Below are 16,221 nucleotides of genomic sequence, written 5' to 3'. Positions count from 1 at the left end.
AGAGATTCCATGTACCCCTCACCCTGTTCCCCCCAATGGTGGCATCTTACAAAACTCTAATACAACACCACAACCAGGATATTGACGCGGATCCAGCATACAGAGGACATCCATCACCACCAGGGTCCCTAATGATGCCGTTTTATAACCACCCCCTTACTCATGCCCCCCCCCACTGCCTCCTTAATGCCTGGCAGACACAAAGTAAGTGGCAGAAAGGGAGGCCACTGCAGAGTGCCCGTGCTTGGAACAGAGCTACCGGTCCAGAGGTAGGAGAATGCCGAGGGCTTGGCAGCATGAGCCAAAGGGGCTCATTGTTCTAGAAAAATACTCCAGAGACAAGTCTGCTAAACAAATCAGCACTGATTGAGGGATTGAGGGAAGCTGTAAGGGGGGTGTGCGTGAACTTGACCTCTACAAAGACTCAAAGGGGCAGCGGAAGGGATACAGGACGGGGCATCAGGGCTGCATGCTCTCTGCCAGCTTCTGTTGGGGAGTTGGGGGCACAGCCCATGGTGGGGGGGGGGGGAGGGTCACGGGATTTCTGCCTCTAACCCTAACCCTGCATCTGGACTGACACCAGTCAGCCCCTTCCCACTCTAGACCTCTCTGATACTTCAAGTAAGTTTCGTAGGGTAAATAGCATCTTGGAACCTGTTTTTTCTACAATACAATAAAAAATAGGCCAGTGAAGTGGTTCCACCTCTGAAGAAACTGTGTGGTTTCTTGAGCTTGAGCAACCCTGGAATATCAGGAAATTCTTTCCTTGTGGAAAGAATGTGGAAAGATGTGGCGGCTTCTCGCTCTTATTCCCTCTTCCATTTCATGCAGAAAGCAGGGCAAATGAGTTGTCTCAAAAAATACATTTTATGGTCCCTTTTTCTCATTCCTGTGCACCCTTCCAGCACCCTCGCCTCCGCTGGGACCCACAGAAGGAGGGTCTCGTGGGAGGAGCGGCACACATCCCCTCTGAAATAAGCTGCCGAAGAACCACTTGGCAGCTTATTTTGACTTAAAAAGTCAAACATAAAAAGTTGACTTAAAAAACAAACAGAAGACCCAGCACCTGCCGTCTTCCCTGACGGATCCTTTGAACTTGTTGCACGTTAAACCATGGAAGGTTCCATTTCTCAGTGGCCTTCCCCCACCCCACTGGTGTCGGAGAAACACCCTGTTCCTCTTTTTCTATCCCCCCCCCCCCCAGCAACAACAAAAATGGAAACACAAGCCTCCACAACGTGCTGGGCTCTCTGTAAACACCCGGGAGAAACCACAGCCTTGTCTCCCTTGGTCCTCTGCCTTTCACGTCTCGGCTGAGAACATCATAAACAGTAACTGTGCTGAGGGCACACGGGCGCATCCAGACGGGACAGATGTAATTAGCAGCATCGTTCCTTTGTCTGTGCAGAATAGATAGCAGAATGCCACCACCCACATGATGCTTTGGCAAAAGTACTGTCACTCATTTTCACAAACAATTCGACGGGCTTTTAAAAAATGCCTACCACAAGCAAAGAACGGCCTGGGGAAAAAAAAAAAAAAAAAAAACAACAAAGAAGAACAATTCAGTCTTGCGTTCCAAAGTTATTTGGGAGTTGTCCTGGGGACAGAGAAGCCAAACCAACTTGGTGACTCTTCAGGCCAAAGTTTGGATGGAGAGAGAGCCTGGTGCTCACAGGGCAGGCAGGGGCACAAGAGCCAGATTCGCAGTTAGAAGTGAGTTAAAACCCGGGTGTTCCTTGCACCATGATATATGCCTCTGAGCCTTGCTTTTGCCATCTGCTTAATGGGCACAGCGATACCTGTATGTTATCTCCGGACTTGCAGTGGGGCTCAAAGGAAATCATTTGGAAGAGTGAGTGCTTTATGGGGTGGGCATTGTTGGTCAGGGAGCTCCTAAGACCGTCCCGTTGCTAAGGTAAAGCAAGGGAGCAGAGCCTCCCTCACCACACCCTACAACACCAGGCACTAACTCCTCCACGGTGGCAGTGCCACCAGCCTCTCCTCGTGAACTCCAGAGTTAATGAAGTAACCTTTAGAAAACCCAGAACCTACACGGCCCAGACTCAGAGCAGAGAAGAAACACAGTCCAGTGCGTTTTCCTTCTGTTCCCCCAAAACGCTGAAGGAGCTCAAAATACCAAGTTCCCGGAACTTAATAAAATCCCTTTTTCTCTCCCACCTTCTTCCCTCACCCCTCCTCTCCCCAGTCCCCCACCCCCAGCCCTCCCCAACAATGTTTGGCATCTCCCCCTGCCCCTCCCTCCCTCCCTCTCCACCTTTCTGGGTCGTGTGGCTCAATCTAACCTCTCTGGGCCAGAAAGAACCCCTTCTTCTTTGTGTGCGGGATGGACCCAGCTGGCAAGGATGGGGTTCTTGTGGGCAGCTGGTAACCGAGGAAGGCTCCCGGGTTAATATTTATTATTCTATTGAAATTGTTTCATTTCATGGTACCCTCAAAGCTCTCCAGGGCCCAGACTTAAGAGCCTGTACAAATGTTGAAACAACTCTTGCCACTTGGGATATTTTTTCTGTCCTAAATCTTTTAAGCTCACTTCCTGCTTTCCCTCAGGGTGAAAATGAAGATGTGATTCCTGTCTTTCTTAAGAAGCATCTTCCAGGGGTGCCTGGGTGGCTCGGTGGGTTAAGCAACCGACCTCGGCTCTGGTCATGATCTCACAATTCGTGAGTTCAAGCTCCGCGTTGGGCTCTGGGCTGACAGCTCGGAGCCTGGAGGCTGTTTCGGATTCTGTGTTTCCCTATTCGTGCTCTGTCTCTCAGAAATAAATAAACGTTAAAAAAAAAAAAAAAAAAAAAAAAGCGTCTTCCAGAACATAAATCCATGGCCTCTCGGAGGTGAAAGAGGCTTCAGGGCTCAGCTAGTCCAATCGCAAGGGACGTCTGCACATTGCCACGCCACGGCCCACAGGTGAGTGCCAGGCCCCTGTGCGAATATCTCCAGAGTCAGGGGACTCTCCTCCTGCCTCCTGAGGCAGAGCAGGTGATGCCTGGCTTCTTCCCAAGCAAACCCCCCTGAAGGGTACTCTGGCCTTCGATGCCCGACTCTGCACCTCCCCTCCCCCCATCCTGGCTCCCTATGGGGGCTGGAGGAAGTCAAAAGAGATGACCCGGAAGCATCTACGCGGTGCCTGGTGGATAAGAGGTGCCCCCAAATGTTCGAGCAGATGACAATTTTGAAGGCACACAATTTCACCTCAACCAATCAGAATTCCGATGGCTTCTTCTCAGATTTGCCAAGAAGGGGACAGGAAAGTTGCTGCAGTCAAGGAGCCGCAGCAGGTCGTGGGAGCAGCCCGGCCAGCCACCAGCCACCTTTCTACCGGGGCCACATTGCTTTCCATCTATAAGATGGGGCTACCGTTCCCTACTCCTCTGGCCTCACAGCCTGCTTTTACCTTCGGTGGAGATAATGTAGGTGTATATGGGATATAAATTTATGAAGGAATGAAGAAAGAAAACCTACAAAGACCCCCGATATTTCCATTTAGAATTTTAAATAATTCACTCTGGAAATGTTAATAATTGCATAGAAAAAGAGCTCCCAGGGGCACCTGGGTGGCTTAGTCAGTTAAGCGTCCGGCTTTGACCCAGGTCATGATCTCACGGTTGGTGAGTTCAAGCCCCGAGTCGGGCTCTGTGCTGACAGCTCAGAGCCTGGAGCCTGCTTTGGATTCTGTCTCCCTCTCTCTCTGCCCCTCCCTCACTCGTGCTCTCTGTCTCTCTCAAAAATAAACAAGCATTGAAAAAAAAGAAAGAAAAAAGAAAGAAAAGAGCTCCCAATCCCTCCCCCAAGTACTGAGATTTGGGGGGAATGGCCTTATTTGGTATGGAATGGGAAGGAGAAAACACAGTGTGACATCAGTCAATAGCCCTGAAAACTGTAACACCACTGTTTAAAGCTGTCCGGACACTAAGCTGTGCCTCGAAGACACATTATCTCCATCCCTCTCATCTTACTCGGCTGGGGGACCTCAAGAGCTGAGCGGGCTTGTCCACCTCTGGGTCCCCTGCTGCCCAGAGCTCAGGAACTGCCACCTGAGATGTGCTTAATCAGTGTGCAGTTCAAGAGAACAAGCGAGTGAGAGGCATTCCCAAGGCCATGGAAGTCACTCTGTTGGCCAGAGCAAGACCCAGGCTTTGTTGGCTGACTTTCCTTTTCTGTCTTTTCCCATTTTCTTCTCTGAGAGTGAACTCTGTGTCAGTGATGAACGGGACATGTCAGTGCCACATGTGACATGTCACATGTCAGTGACATCTCTGTGTCAGAGATGAACGGGAAGTCTTGTCCTAACACCAGGGTCTCTAGATTATTTAGACCACTGGGGGGTTGCTCCCTTTTTAAACAGATACCTGAAACCTGGATCGGCTCCTCTGGGGTGGGGCTCAGGAGTCTTAGGTGGGGTCAGGAGTTTCCCAGATGTTTCTGAAGCAAAGCCGACTTAAGACAACAGCTCTAGGTTACAAGGCGGTGTTCTCTGTTCACTTAGTTGAGACAAACCTGTGCCGTTCACTGGGCCTTCAAACAGCTTAAAATCCTTGCAGAGGAAGTTACCAGGGGCTGTAGTCACACCATAGTCCCCAGCTGCCCACTGAGGCACCCAGATGCCACAGCAAACCAACAGGAATGCCCTAGGATATTTTAAATTTTCAAGGGAAATACAGTGACAGTTGATACTGTGAATTAGCTCAAGTCAGTTCACAATTTCAACATCACTTCATGCTACGTTCTTTCTGTCTTTGCAGAGCTGGGTTTTTGTGGTTGCTGTGACAAAAAAATAAGTACCACACAAAAATCACTGTGGGACGGGGGCCCCTGGGTGGCTCAGTCGATTAAGCATCCGACTTTCGGCTTCGGCTCAGGTCATGACCTTGTGGTTCCGTGAGTTCGAGCCCTGTGTGGGGCTGTGCACTGGCAGTGTGGAGTCGGCTTGGGATTCTCTCTCTCTCTCTGCCCCTCCCCTGCTCACACAGTCTCTGTCTCTCTCAAAATAAATAAACTTAAGAATTTTTGTTAAAAACCATTGTGGGACGAGACGTAAGGCTGGTGGCATCGATCTGATTCCATGGTCTGAGAAGCTGTGTGGTGCCCACAGGGGCACACATTCCGTTAGTAGTATTCTTGGTTATTTTTAAAAAGATTTTTTTAATGTTAGTTTATTTATTTGTTTGTTTGTTTATTTATTTTTGAGAGAGACAGAGTGTGAGCGGGGGATGGGCAGAGAGAGAGGGAGACACAGAATCCGAAGCAGGCTCCAGGGCTCCGAGCTGTCAGCACAGAGTCTGACGCGGGGCTCGAACCCACAAACGTGAGATCACAACCTGAGCCAAAGTCAGATGCTCAACTGACTGAGCCACCCAGGCATCCCTAGTATTCTTGGTTATTTTTGAATGAAAAAAAAAAATCTTATAAATTTTTCAATTTATGTTAGGTTTCCTTTTCTGTTTTGTTTTGTTTTTTCTCAACTAGCTACTAAGCTGTTAGAAATACTTGTGAAGTTCTGTGGACCTGTTTCATAAATGTAACAATTACATTTTTGTTTGTTTAACCTAGGGACGCTGTGAAAAATTTCCTGAGACCCCAGTGGCATCATGAACTGAGAAAATTCAGAAGCATCTGGACTAACGGGAAAGGTCAGCAGAGGTAATGTTATTTCCTTTTCAGAAGCAAAGGAGCGGCACCTGGGAAGCTCAGTTAAGCATCTGACTCTTGATTTTACCTCAGGTCATGATCTCACAGTTTGTGAGCTCGAGCCCCACATCAGGCTCTGTGCTGACAGTGTGGAGCCTGCTTGGGATTCTCTGTCTCCCTCTCTCTCCGCCCCTCTCTATCCCCTCTCAAAATAAATATATAAACTTAAAAAAAAAAAAGGAAAGGAAATATAAATTAAAGGACACAATGAAGAAACAAGAAACCAAACGAAAATGTAGGGCATTTTACACTATATTTAACCTGGTTTGTTCATTATATAAAAATTAAAAAGATTGGGAGAGTGGTCTAAATTGAGAGACATTATAATGCCTGCTCCTTGATTGTCCTGGTTTGAAAAAAGGACAATTTCCAAGTGTGCTCTAACTTGGAAAGTTTGAATATGGAGTAGGTGTTAGATGATATTGGGAATAATTAGTCATTTTATTAGATATGATAAATGTTCCTCTTTTAGGTGAACCATCATGTCTAACTTTTTTAAATGTTTGTATTTTTTTATTTTTGAGAGACAGTGAGAGAGACAGAGAGTAAGCAGGGGAGGGGCAGAGAGAGGGAGACCCAGAATCCGAAACAGGCTCCAGGCTCCGAGCTGTCAGCACAGAGCCCGACGCGGGGCTCGAACTCACGAACCGCGAGATCATGACCTGAGCCGAAGAACTCGGACGCTCAACCGACTGAGCCACCCAGGCGCCCATCATGTCTGATTTTTCAAAAAACAGTTTGGCAAAAAAAATATGAACAGATCTAGGAAATATGGCAGAGGGCCAATAATTGTTAAATACAGACAATAGTTTTATTATAATCATAATTTAACTTTTAAATATTTTGAAATTATTCCTATAAAAAGTCTTTTTTTTTTTTTTAAGTAATGGTTTAGTGGTAAGCTGAGCAAGACAACCTGTCAGCCCTGAAGAAGCAGGGGTCTAAAGACATGGACAAGTTCCCTGAAAATCCCTCCCAAATCCCACAAGATTGTACGAGGGCAAAATGGCACCTTGACTGCTAAAGATTTTGCCAAGCGGCTAATTTCCCTCATGGAAAAAAATCAGATGAAAGTCTCAAAGAGCTCCGTGCATGAGGGAGAGGCCACTTCGTTCTCGCTCCGCACAGCTGGACAAGGAGTCGGGGACGGGGGACGGACGGTCCCCCTCTGCTGAGATGCTGGGAGCGGAGACGTAAAATGGGAAGGTAGAAGGATGACAAGCAGAGTGGGAACCCTGGCTTCCTCAACACCCCGCCCCTCAGGTCCCAGGGTTCAGGTTATTGTTCCTTAAGAAGACGCCCCTTAAAAACTATACTCCGGATGCCGGCGGTATTCTGTAGCTGGACCCAGTGGTGGCTCCAAGTGTGTAAACAAACATTCACATTCACTGAGCTGCCCACCTGAGATTTGTCTCCTTTACCGAACATTAGTTTTATCTCACTTAATGCCCCCTCCCCAAATAGCGCATCCCAGAGAACAGGGTTGGAAAGAGTAAAATTTTAGCCTTTTATCTTAGAAGCTTCAGAAACAATAACTACATTTCAGAACAAACACCAGAGATGAAAGATGGGGATTTAGAGAAAAATGTTAAAATCCAGCAATGGGAGAGGCAGAGATTTAATATCTCTACCATTTTAAACCTTTAAGCCTCTGTGCACACAGCCAGTCATTTCTTGATCTCGTTAATATAACTTTTAGTACCGGGCAGTTTATTGCACAAAGTCCTGCAGGTCTTTAAGTAATAAACTCACATCAAAACATTGTTACCAAGTGTTTTTAAAAAATTAGCAGTGGGGCATCTGGGTGTCACAGTCTGTTAAGCGTCAGAGTCTTGACCTTGGCTCAGGTCGTGATCTCGCAGTTCGTGAGTTCAAGCCCTGCATCTGGCTCTGCGCTCACAGTGCAGAGCCTGCTTGGGATTCTGTCTATCCTCTCTGCCTCTCCCCAACTTGTTCTCTCTCTCTCTCTCTCTCTCTCTCTCTCTCTCTCTCTATCTCTTTCTGTCTCTCTCTCAAAATAAATAAATAAACTTTTAAACAATTTAAAAATAATTAGCAGTGACTTTAGAAATGAATGAAATGAAGACAACAGTCTCTCACTGATGGCCCGGTGGGATATCTGGGGTCTCTGGAGCCAGCAGAGGTCAAGGGCAGAGGTCAAGGTGGCAGGTGAGGGGGACAGGTGGGGGATCAAGAACCAGTGAAAGGAGAAAGAAGACCTCAGAGCAAGCCCAGAACTGCCTCGTCCTCCTGCCTGAACAGCCATGGAACCATGGGGGCTGGGAAGGATACGGCAGCTGTCCCACCATCCTGCCCAGTCCCAGCCTCGGTGCCACTCACACCTGGAAGCCTTGGTCAGGTGGCACAGACCTCGTAGTGCCAGGACTGCCCCATCCCTGGGCCCATGCTCTCTGAAGCTGATTGGCACAAATACACCTTTACAACTGGACCTGGGCAGGAGCCACCCCAGTGCACTTAGACGTCGTGATGCCCGGGTCTTCAGAGGGTCCTGTGCTGCAGGGACCCAGCCACTCACTCCCTCTACAGCTCACCAGCTCCCCCGTGAGCCCGAGACAGGAACTTCAGGAAGGCTGTCCCGCCAGGTTCCTCCCCTTGGAGGAATCTGGGGTGCCCAGGCTATCCTGCAAAGCACGAGGGCAGGTCCTCCCTGGCATGCCTGCCAAGGGAAAGTCACTGAAGATACGACGGGCTCCCCAAAGGATGTCTGGTCCCAAAGGACCGTTCCCTATCCTTCCGATGCAAAATAATGCCTCCAGAGGAGACTACTGGCTCCCTATTTTCACTGCTTTTTCCTTGTGGGGTGGGCATCCCACTGCTGTCAGTGACCCCTCTCAAACTTCCTTCCCTTTAGCTTGGCCACTTGGCTGGCCTAGGAACCTGGCTCTAGGTTAGCAGTGGAGCTATCCCCCGGCCTCGTTACCAAATCCCAGGCCGGCTCAGGTCTCCCCCCACCTTCCTGGCTGCCGTCTGCTAGGACCTCCTCCTGGGTCCTCACCCTCTCCTGCTTGGAGACCCACCTACTTCAACTTCAGTCATTTTAAGGACGTTTGGATCCTGCTCCCTGACCCTGGGCCTCCTCTTGCTGCCAAACAGCAGGGGAAAGAGCCCCAGCCAAGGAGTTAGAAATCAGCCCAGCCTAGGAATCTGGTATGCCTTCCCTGTGTGACCTTGGACAGACCACACAACCTCTCTGGATCACCAATATTTATTGACCTGCTAGGGACCAGGCACTGTGTTATGCACATTATGTGTCTTATCTCCTTGCATCTTATGTCGGGACCAATGTTATCCCCATCAAACAGGTGCAGACACAGGCTTGGAAAGATATGTGACTTTCCCAAGATCCCACGGCTAAAAAGTGACAGACCTGGGTTAGAATTTTGGTCGTCAAATTCCAGGACACGACCTTTTTTTAATTTTTTTTTTTTTTTTTTTTTAGTAGGCTGCATGCCCAATGTGGGGCATGAACTCATGACCCTGAGATTGAGAATCCCATTCTCTACGGACTGCACCAGCCAGGTGCCCCTTCATGACATGATCTAAACCAAAATTCTCATGCTAACCAATAGTAAAAAAAATAATAATAATAATTAGAGATAACTGAGAGAGTTTCTTCCACTGCTAAGATTCTGGGGAGAGCTACACATTTAGTAAAAATGGGCCTACATTTCACATCTCCGGATCATGGACAGTGACCTCACCCGCCTAGAAAAATTCAGAGAAATACTCCCTCCAGGAGCAGCAGGGTCAAACTTCCCAGGGGACCAGGGTCTCCCCTCTACCATCACCAGGATCTGTGATATTCACAGATATTCACCAAGCAGCCTGCAACACTATATCTCTTTCCCCTTTTTCTTAGGAGGGTTTGGGGGCGGGGGGCGGCTTGTGGACCAAAAGCCACATATTTGCAAAGGCATCCTTCCTCTGGAGACCGAGAAGCAGCAGATTCTTTTCCTGGGAACATCTCTATCAAGCAGACATCTGTTACTCTTAGGCGATCTGTATGCCATAACAGTTTAAAAAGCAGAGTTTAAATGCTTAAATAAGAAGAAAACAGTTTGCCCGTGTTGCAAAACAGCATATAAACTGTACTGGAATTAGCACAAGGGAAACATTTATCTTCCCTAGATAATCTTGAAACTGGACTTTTTTGGAGGATGGTGTATAATTATGTTTACTGGCACAGAAAGATGGTCATGATACATTGCTAAAGAAAAAAAAAAACTGGTTGTAAACACAAAACCAGTCTATTTAAAGGAGCATTTTGACTCTACCTCCCCAGATGGGGTGAAGCCCCCTCTGCATGTCCTAGAGAAGAAAAGAAAGAACGGGTCAGGAGTGGCTGGACGGCGGCCTTTTCCCTGGGAGAACCGAGAAGAAACTCTATTTTCTAGTTGGAATGGCCAAAGATTTCCCTGAGCTGAAATCTGGCCCCACTCGGTAGAGCGAAAGGTGGTGCCCTGTGGGGTCTGAAAGACCTGTGTTCTAATCCTGCCAAGGCCAGCCGTGAACCGTGGCCACCTGGTACAGGATGGGTTCCTCTGCAGATCATTTCCGGAGGGATCCCGGGGAAGTGCGCCACTGTCTGCAGTGGGCCTCACACAAGCCCAACATGTGGGAGACACTCAGGAGATGGTAGGTCTCTCCTGTCCCTCCCGATTCTGCGCTTTTATGACAATCACAAGCTTTGGCCATTACAAGGGGCAACAGCAAGGTGCCAGACTATGCATGAAATCAACCAAAATTCAAGACATTGACCCATTTGGCATTCATGCGCTCACACTGGAAACATTTACAGAGGGCCCGCTGTGAGGCTGCTCCGGGCCAGGCACTCCAGGAACACAGTGAAACACGCCGGGTCCTCATCCTTGGGGAGAGGGGGACACACATGGGCAACAGACGAACAGTCGTGTGCCAGGGCTCCCCAGGGACCAGGAATGGACCTAAGGTGGGGGGGGGGGGCTGCTTAGCGAGGTCCTCGGGAAAGACCTCTCCCGGGAGATAACATGTGGCCCGAGACAAGGGAAGGAGCCATCCACACCAAGGTCAACGCGTGAGAGGCTGTGGAAAGCAGCGTGTGTGCCCTGCTCGCGAATCCGAACCGAGTCCCGGAACGGAGATCCTCGGAGGGGCAGAAGGTGAGGTGGGGCTGGGCTCGAATGTTTATTCTGAGGGCAAGGAGAGGCACGGCGGGGGCTTATGCAGGTGAGCAGCACGGACACGGGGAGGTCTGTGCTTCTACAGGATGAATGGTGACACGGTGACATGGTGACAGGCAGGGGAGTGCAGTGAGGAGGTCGGACCATCGGGGAGGCTGGTGTGGGGACTGGAGATGAAGAAGGCAGTGTGGCTGGGCCCCGGGCTGTAGAGATGAGGGGGCGTGGGCACCTTCGTGCTAGCTTTTGGAGAAAATCTAGAGAACCAACTGATGAATCAGACAGAGAAGTGCAGGAAGGGGGAGGCGCTTAGGCCACTGCCAGGTGCCCCTACTCGGTGGCTTTGTGGGAATTGCCAAAGCTCCCCCCCACCATCCCCAGACGGATGCAGCACCGTGAACACCCTCCACCCAAGCACCCAGGGAGGGCACGACCCGCAAGCCCCTCACTCACAGGCCCCAGGAGGGTGCCCCCCGCCCCAGGTTTGTGCTCGAGCAACTTTGGACTTGCAAAACTTGCACAGCCTATGGGAATCCGAGCAGAGCCCAGCTCCTCTGCCCAGGGTTTGGGAACCATTTGGGCAGCTGTCTCTCCCCCTCTGCCCGGGCGCCAGCCCCTCTTACTGTGCCCGCTGCCTTGTGTGCAACTAACCTTGAGAAGAAACACAAATTTTAAAAAACCTGGACGCTAATGGTATCACAAGCCCATTTAGCACTTAAATAAATGCAAGTTCTAGAACACGTGCAAATGAAGGTAAATAATGAGAGAATGCGGGTCGTGACCGCCTGCATAGCAGTTTACAAAGCTTGTAAACAAAGCGCGCTCCCAAATTCAGAGCTGGGACCTGGCAGTTGGTGCCAATTCATCAGGCCCCGACTCTGTCACACAGGAAGGGACATGTGTCCCCGTGAGCAAAACCACAAGGGGAAACTGCACCAACTAATTCTACATTTCCCAGAATTCACCTGACACTGAGGGAAAGCTTACGCTCACAAGGACAGAGCAACCGTTCTCATGTTTCTGAAAGAGATCATTTCACCGGCGTGAACATAACACTGGATGTCCTGATATTTAGGGGGAAGACAAGACAACTGGGTTTGTAACCTTAAAAGATGAACACAAGCAGCCAATCACATGCCATTGGCCCTTCTCCAGTCACTTCCTTGTAGCAGGGTTTTTGGGAAAAGACTCCACCTCATCTCGTGACCAGCTGTTCCCCGAAGGCAGGGTTTGCGCCTCATTCTTTCCTCTCCTACGTTCCTGTGTCTCGTATTTGGTCTGGGGCATAGTGGGTGGTCATTAAGTCTCTGTCCAGGCACAGGGTGGGCCTGAAAGGGAGCTGGGGGCAGGGAGCATGTGCCTGTTTGAGTCATGTCATTGGTTTTGGTTTTCCCATCTGGAAACTGGGAGACATAGCTGTTCTCCCACTTTTTAAGCTTTGGTGGGTGAAGCAGTGGGAAAGAAGCAAAGCCCCCGCCCCCCGCCCCCACCCCTGCCTGAGAGGGAGAGCTGCCATTCAGAAGGCAGGGTAGGCAGGACGGTGTGCGGGGGACACACAGACCACGGTCTACTCTTAGAAAGCCACATAGGTCAGGGGCAAGTGGGTGGCTCAGTCAGTTAAGCGTCTAACTCCTGATTTTGGCTCATGTTCTCATGGTTCGTGAGATCGAACCCCGCATTGGGCTCTGCACTGACAGCGCGGAGCATACCCGGGATTCCTTCTCTCTCTCTCTTCCCCTCCCTCTCCTTCTCTCTTTTCTCTCTCTCAAAATAAACTTTTACAACAAAAAAAAGAAAGAAAAGAAAGAAAGAAGGAAAAGGAAGGGAAGGGAAGGAGAAAGAAAAGAAAAGGGAGGAAAGAAAGGAAGGAAAGAAAGAGAGAGAAAAGAAAGAAAAGAATGGAAAGAAGGAAGGGAGGAAGGAAGGGAGAAAGGAAGGAAGGAAAGCAAGAAAGAAAGAAAGAGAAAGAAGAAAGAAAGAAAGAAAGAAAGAGAAAGAAGAAAGAAAGAAAGAAAGAAAGAAAGAAAGAAAGAAAGAAAGAAAGAAGGAAAGAAAAAAAAAGAAAGGCAGGTTGGAGAGTGGATCTGAAGTATCTCATTAAGGCCTAAGAAGTCACCGAGACAATGCTCTCTGCACAAGGGAAGTGGAGTTCGGGGCCCAAACCATGGAGTGACCAGAGAATATAAATATGTGAGTGGCCTGTCATAGGCAACAGGGAGCGACAGGTCCTACAGCCAACTGGAGGGGACTCTCATGCTCTGCCTCAGGCATTTGCATTGGAAGATTTAAAACACGTGCCCCATCAGACACATCTACGGCCTGCAGGTTGAGAGTCTGAGACCCCACAGACTGTTGTGTTAAGCATGGTTTTGTTTTGTTCTGATGTCTTGACATCCAGGGCCCTGCTGGCCCCGGAGGGATGTCCTTCCCAGGGCTCACCAATTCCTAGACCTAGCAAACAACCGGGGCTAACTCACCAACCCAGAGCTCATACTCCAACCACCTCCTTTATCAGGTTGTCACAGGGCTCTCACACTCTGGGCCACCTGCCCTCATCACCTAGGCCCAGGTACCAGGCAGCTAGGGACAGCCCCTGGGCCCCAGAGCCTGCGGGGGTTATTCAAACGGGCCAATAATCCCATGCCTGCTTACCTTGCTTTGCTTTTCCCAAGGAAACCGTAATAAGTGCCCCGGTCCACAGTTTCCACTTTCTCCCTCTGTCTCCTGACTGGCCCCCAGTGGTTCTCCACGTCACCCTGGCCTGCCCCAGCTCTTAGGACCTGAAACAAACTCTGCAGTGTTCATCATCTCCTGATCTCCTCCCCATACCTGGATAACAACAAAACCTACATTTTATAACACTTGTGAATGCCACGAGAGCACGAGTCCTCGTGGCTGCTCTATTCCCCCACCCCTAGCCCCATTGAATCTTGGCATATAACACAGTCCCTAGCACGTTGCAGACACGGTTGAAATACTCATCAACAAATGGAGGGATGGTCAGATAGATGGGGTGAGAGTAAAAGCTGGGCAGAAGCATCTTTCTGGCTACCTGGTTTCCCCGGAAGTTCCGGCTCGCTTGTGCAGGGGCTTCAGGAAGCTGAATGCTGTATGCGCCTCAGTTTTGCAGCTGGCAGAGACGCGGGCAGCCGGGCAGGAGCAAAGCCAGAGGAAGTGGCGTGAGTTCATGCTGGTAGGAGTGATCTGTGGTTAAACGTACATGGCTCACATCCCACTGGCGCTCAGTTTTCCGGGCAACTCCTACGTGATAGGCTTTTCTTTTGGTAGATAATCTTCTGGCTAACTCGAGCTGTTTCCTTTAGTCAAGCACTTACAAAGAGACCACCACTCTTAAGGGGTTCTGAGCCCAGTGGTAAAAGGGTAAAAAGCCAGAAAGAGGGTTCCCAGCCCACCTGCAGTGCCTAGGACCAGCTCTGAAGGGAGCACCGAGCTGGTTGCTCAGCTCTCTGATGCTCCCCAATTACCTTACATCAGCAACGGTGGGGTGGGGTGGGCTCGCGTCCCTGCACCTTTCTGGTTAAGAAACTGCTCGTTGAGGATGGCCTGTCCCTTGGGTGTCTATCTCAGTGTCACTACCTCGTCCCAAGCAGAGAGAAGGCCTGTCTGGGATGTCCCGGTCCCAGGGAAGGCAGAGAACCCCATGTAAGGGGATCAAGCATTTGCTGTTTCTGATGAATGCTGAATGCTCAGACTTCGTTCTCAGCAGTGAATGACTCCCTGAAGGCATCCCTTCCCCAGGCCTGAGATGGAAGGACAGGAAACATTCCGACCACAGTGAATGGACAATGATATGAGGGAATCTGGGGAAGAGCAGAGAGGTCACACTAGGGGAGGGTCACCATTGCAAACTGGTTCAATCAGAAGAGAACCAGTCTATGTCTATTATCCCAGGCAACTGCTAAACTGACTTCCCTTCTCTCTCAAAAGTTTCCTGGTTTGCTTAATAAACTACACAGCCACCCTCGACATCAGGGAATTTTGCAAATGGAAAAGTCTGAGTCGGAAAGCTCACAAGTAACAGTGTCTGGTCGCTCTGTTTGTACAAACATGAGTTTAAGGTTTGGCAAACATGCTGGAGAGGCCTGACAGCAGCAGATGGCGGGAGCAAGTAGCAGAAGGGAACTGTGTCTGACCTTGGGCTTTGTGGGCTCTGCTTGCAAAAGCGGGGGTGGGGGGGGGGGGTGGGAGGGGAACCTGGGCTCACTGGGACAGCCCCAGCCAAGCAAGATTTCACTCAAGCTTCTCTACCCAAGAAGAAACTTTCAAAGAGGACTTCTTTCCTCTCGTTGAAGTGTCAAGCCCAGAGTCAACAAGTCTAGCAAAAGGGTAGGCACAGAGAAGCAAGGGTTCCAATGTGCCCTCAGATGGGCTATGGGGGAACAGAATACCCGTATCCCACCAACTCCAACATCGGCACAGGCCACGGGCCACGAGCCCATTCAACACCACCTTGTGGTGTCACGGGGACCCTGAACAATTTCCCATTTGTCTTTCTTCCTGGTCGAGATCTTGTTTCTGTCAAGATGAACTGTTTATCTGTGTGGCATGAAATGTCACGGATTATAGGCAAAACCGGGACAAATCCCCACACAAGGAGCAAGAACCCTCTGAGGATGCTCACATACAGCTCCCCAAATCTGTACAGGCTGTCAGTGATGAATTTTCTTTTCCCAGCACTGAACTCATTCCCGAGAAGTATTCAACCACAAAGGTACTTGACCACCAGCACCCCCGGGGGCCTGAGTTTGTCAGATCAATTCTTTCTTGAGCTGATTTGCCCAAGTGAATCTGTGGACTTGCATGACCCTTCCCACAGAGGCCGGGCAATGACCTAAAATGTAAGAGGTGGCTCTAAGTTCACCTGGTGGCCTCGCAGGACATTTAATCAAGATGCTCAAGGTGTCCAGTGTTTAAGGATTCTTCTGCGCGTGTGTGTGTGTGTGTGTATGTGAACTAAAACTTCAAAGCTATTTGTTTTTTTATGTAAGATTAGCCATCATGCAAAACTTACTGGTCAAGCAGTTAATAAAATACACATATCCCACGGAGGGGTTTTGCACATTTCAGTCCTTACAGATAACAAAGCAATTATAAACCCTGCATGGTCCTGAGAGCAAGTTCCTTCGCTTCTGAAAGCCAGTCCTGCCAGCTCTTTGGGGACTCATGTGTTATAAATTCTCGAAGCCCTTTTAGCTGCAGTTTGGGCATCGGGCGGATCTTCTTCCTCTTCCTCGGTTCGCTTGTGTTTTAAAAACAAGTCAGACTTCAAGAAGCGGCTGTAGCTGTCATACTTCATGAGGTTGAAGATCTAAGG

General features: G+C 49.5%; 1 protein-coding gene across 1 annotated transcript in view; it reads right to left on the bottom strand.

The window, feature by feature from the left end:
• Positions 1-11,903: 11,903 nt before the first annotated feature.
• RGS10 (regulator of G protein signaling 10) overlaps positions 11,904-16,221 on the bottom strand; it is a 46,204-nt gene continuing 41,886 nt past the window's right edge. The window contains exon 5 of the mRNA XM_060641353.3: positions 11,904-16,215. Within this exon, the coding sequence (XP_060497336.1) occupies positions 16,069-16,215 (147 nt within the window). The 3' untranslated portion in view covers positions 11,904-16,068. The remainder of the gene's footprint in view (positions 16,216-16,221) is intronic.

This window comes from Panthera onca, chromosome D2, assembly GCF_046562875.1.
Source record: "Panthera onca isolate mPanOnc1 chromosome D2, mPanOnc1 haplotype 2, whole genome shotgun sequence".
NCBI lineage: Eukaryota > Metazoa > Chordata > Mammalia > Carnivora > Felidae > Panthera > Panthera onca.
This window is presented reverse-complemented; position numbering and strand designations above follow the sequence as displayed.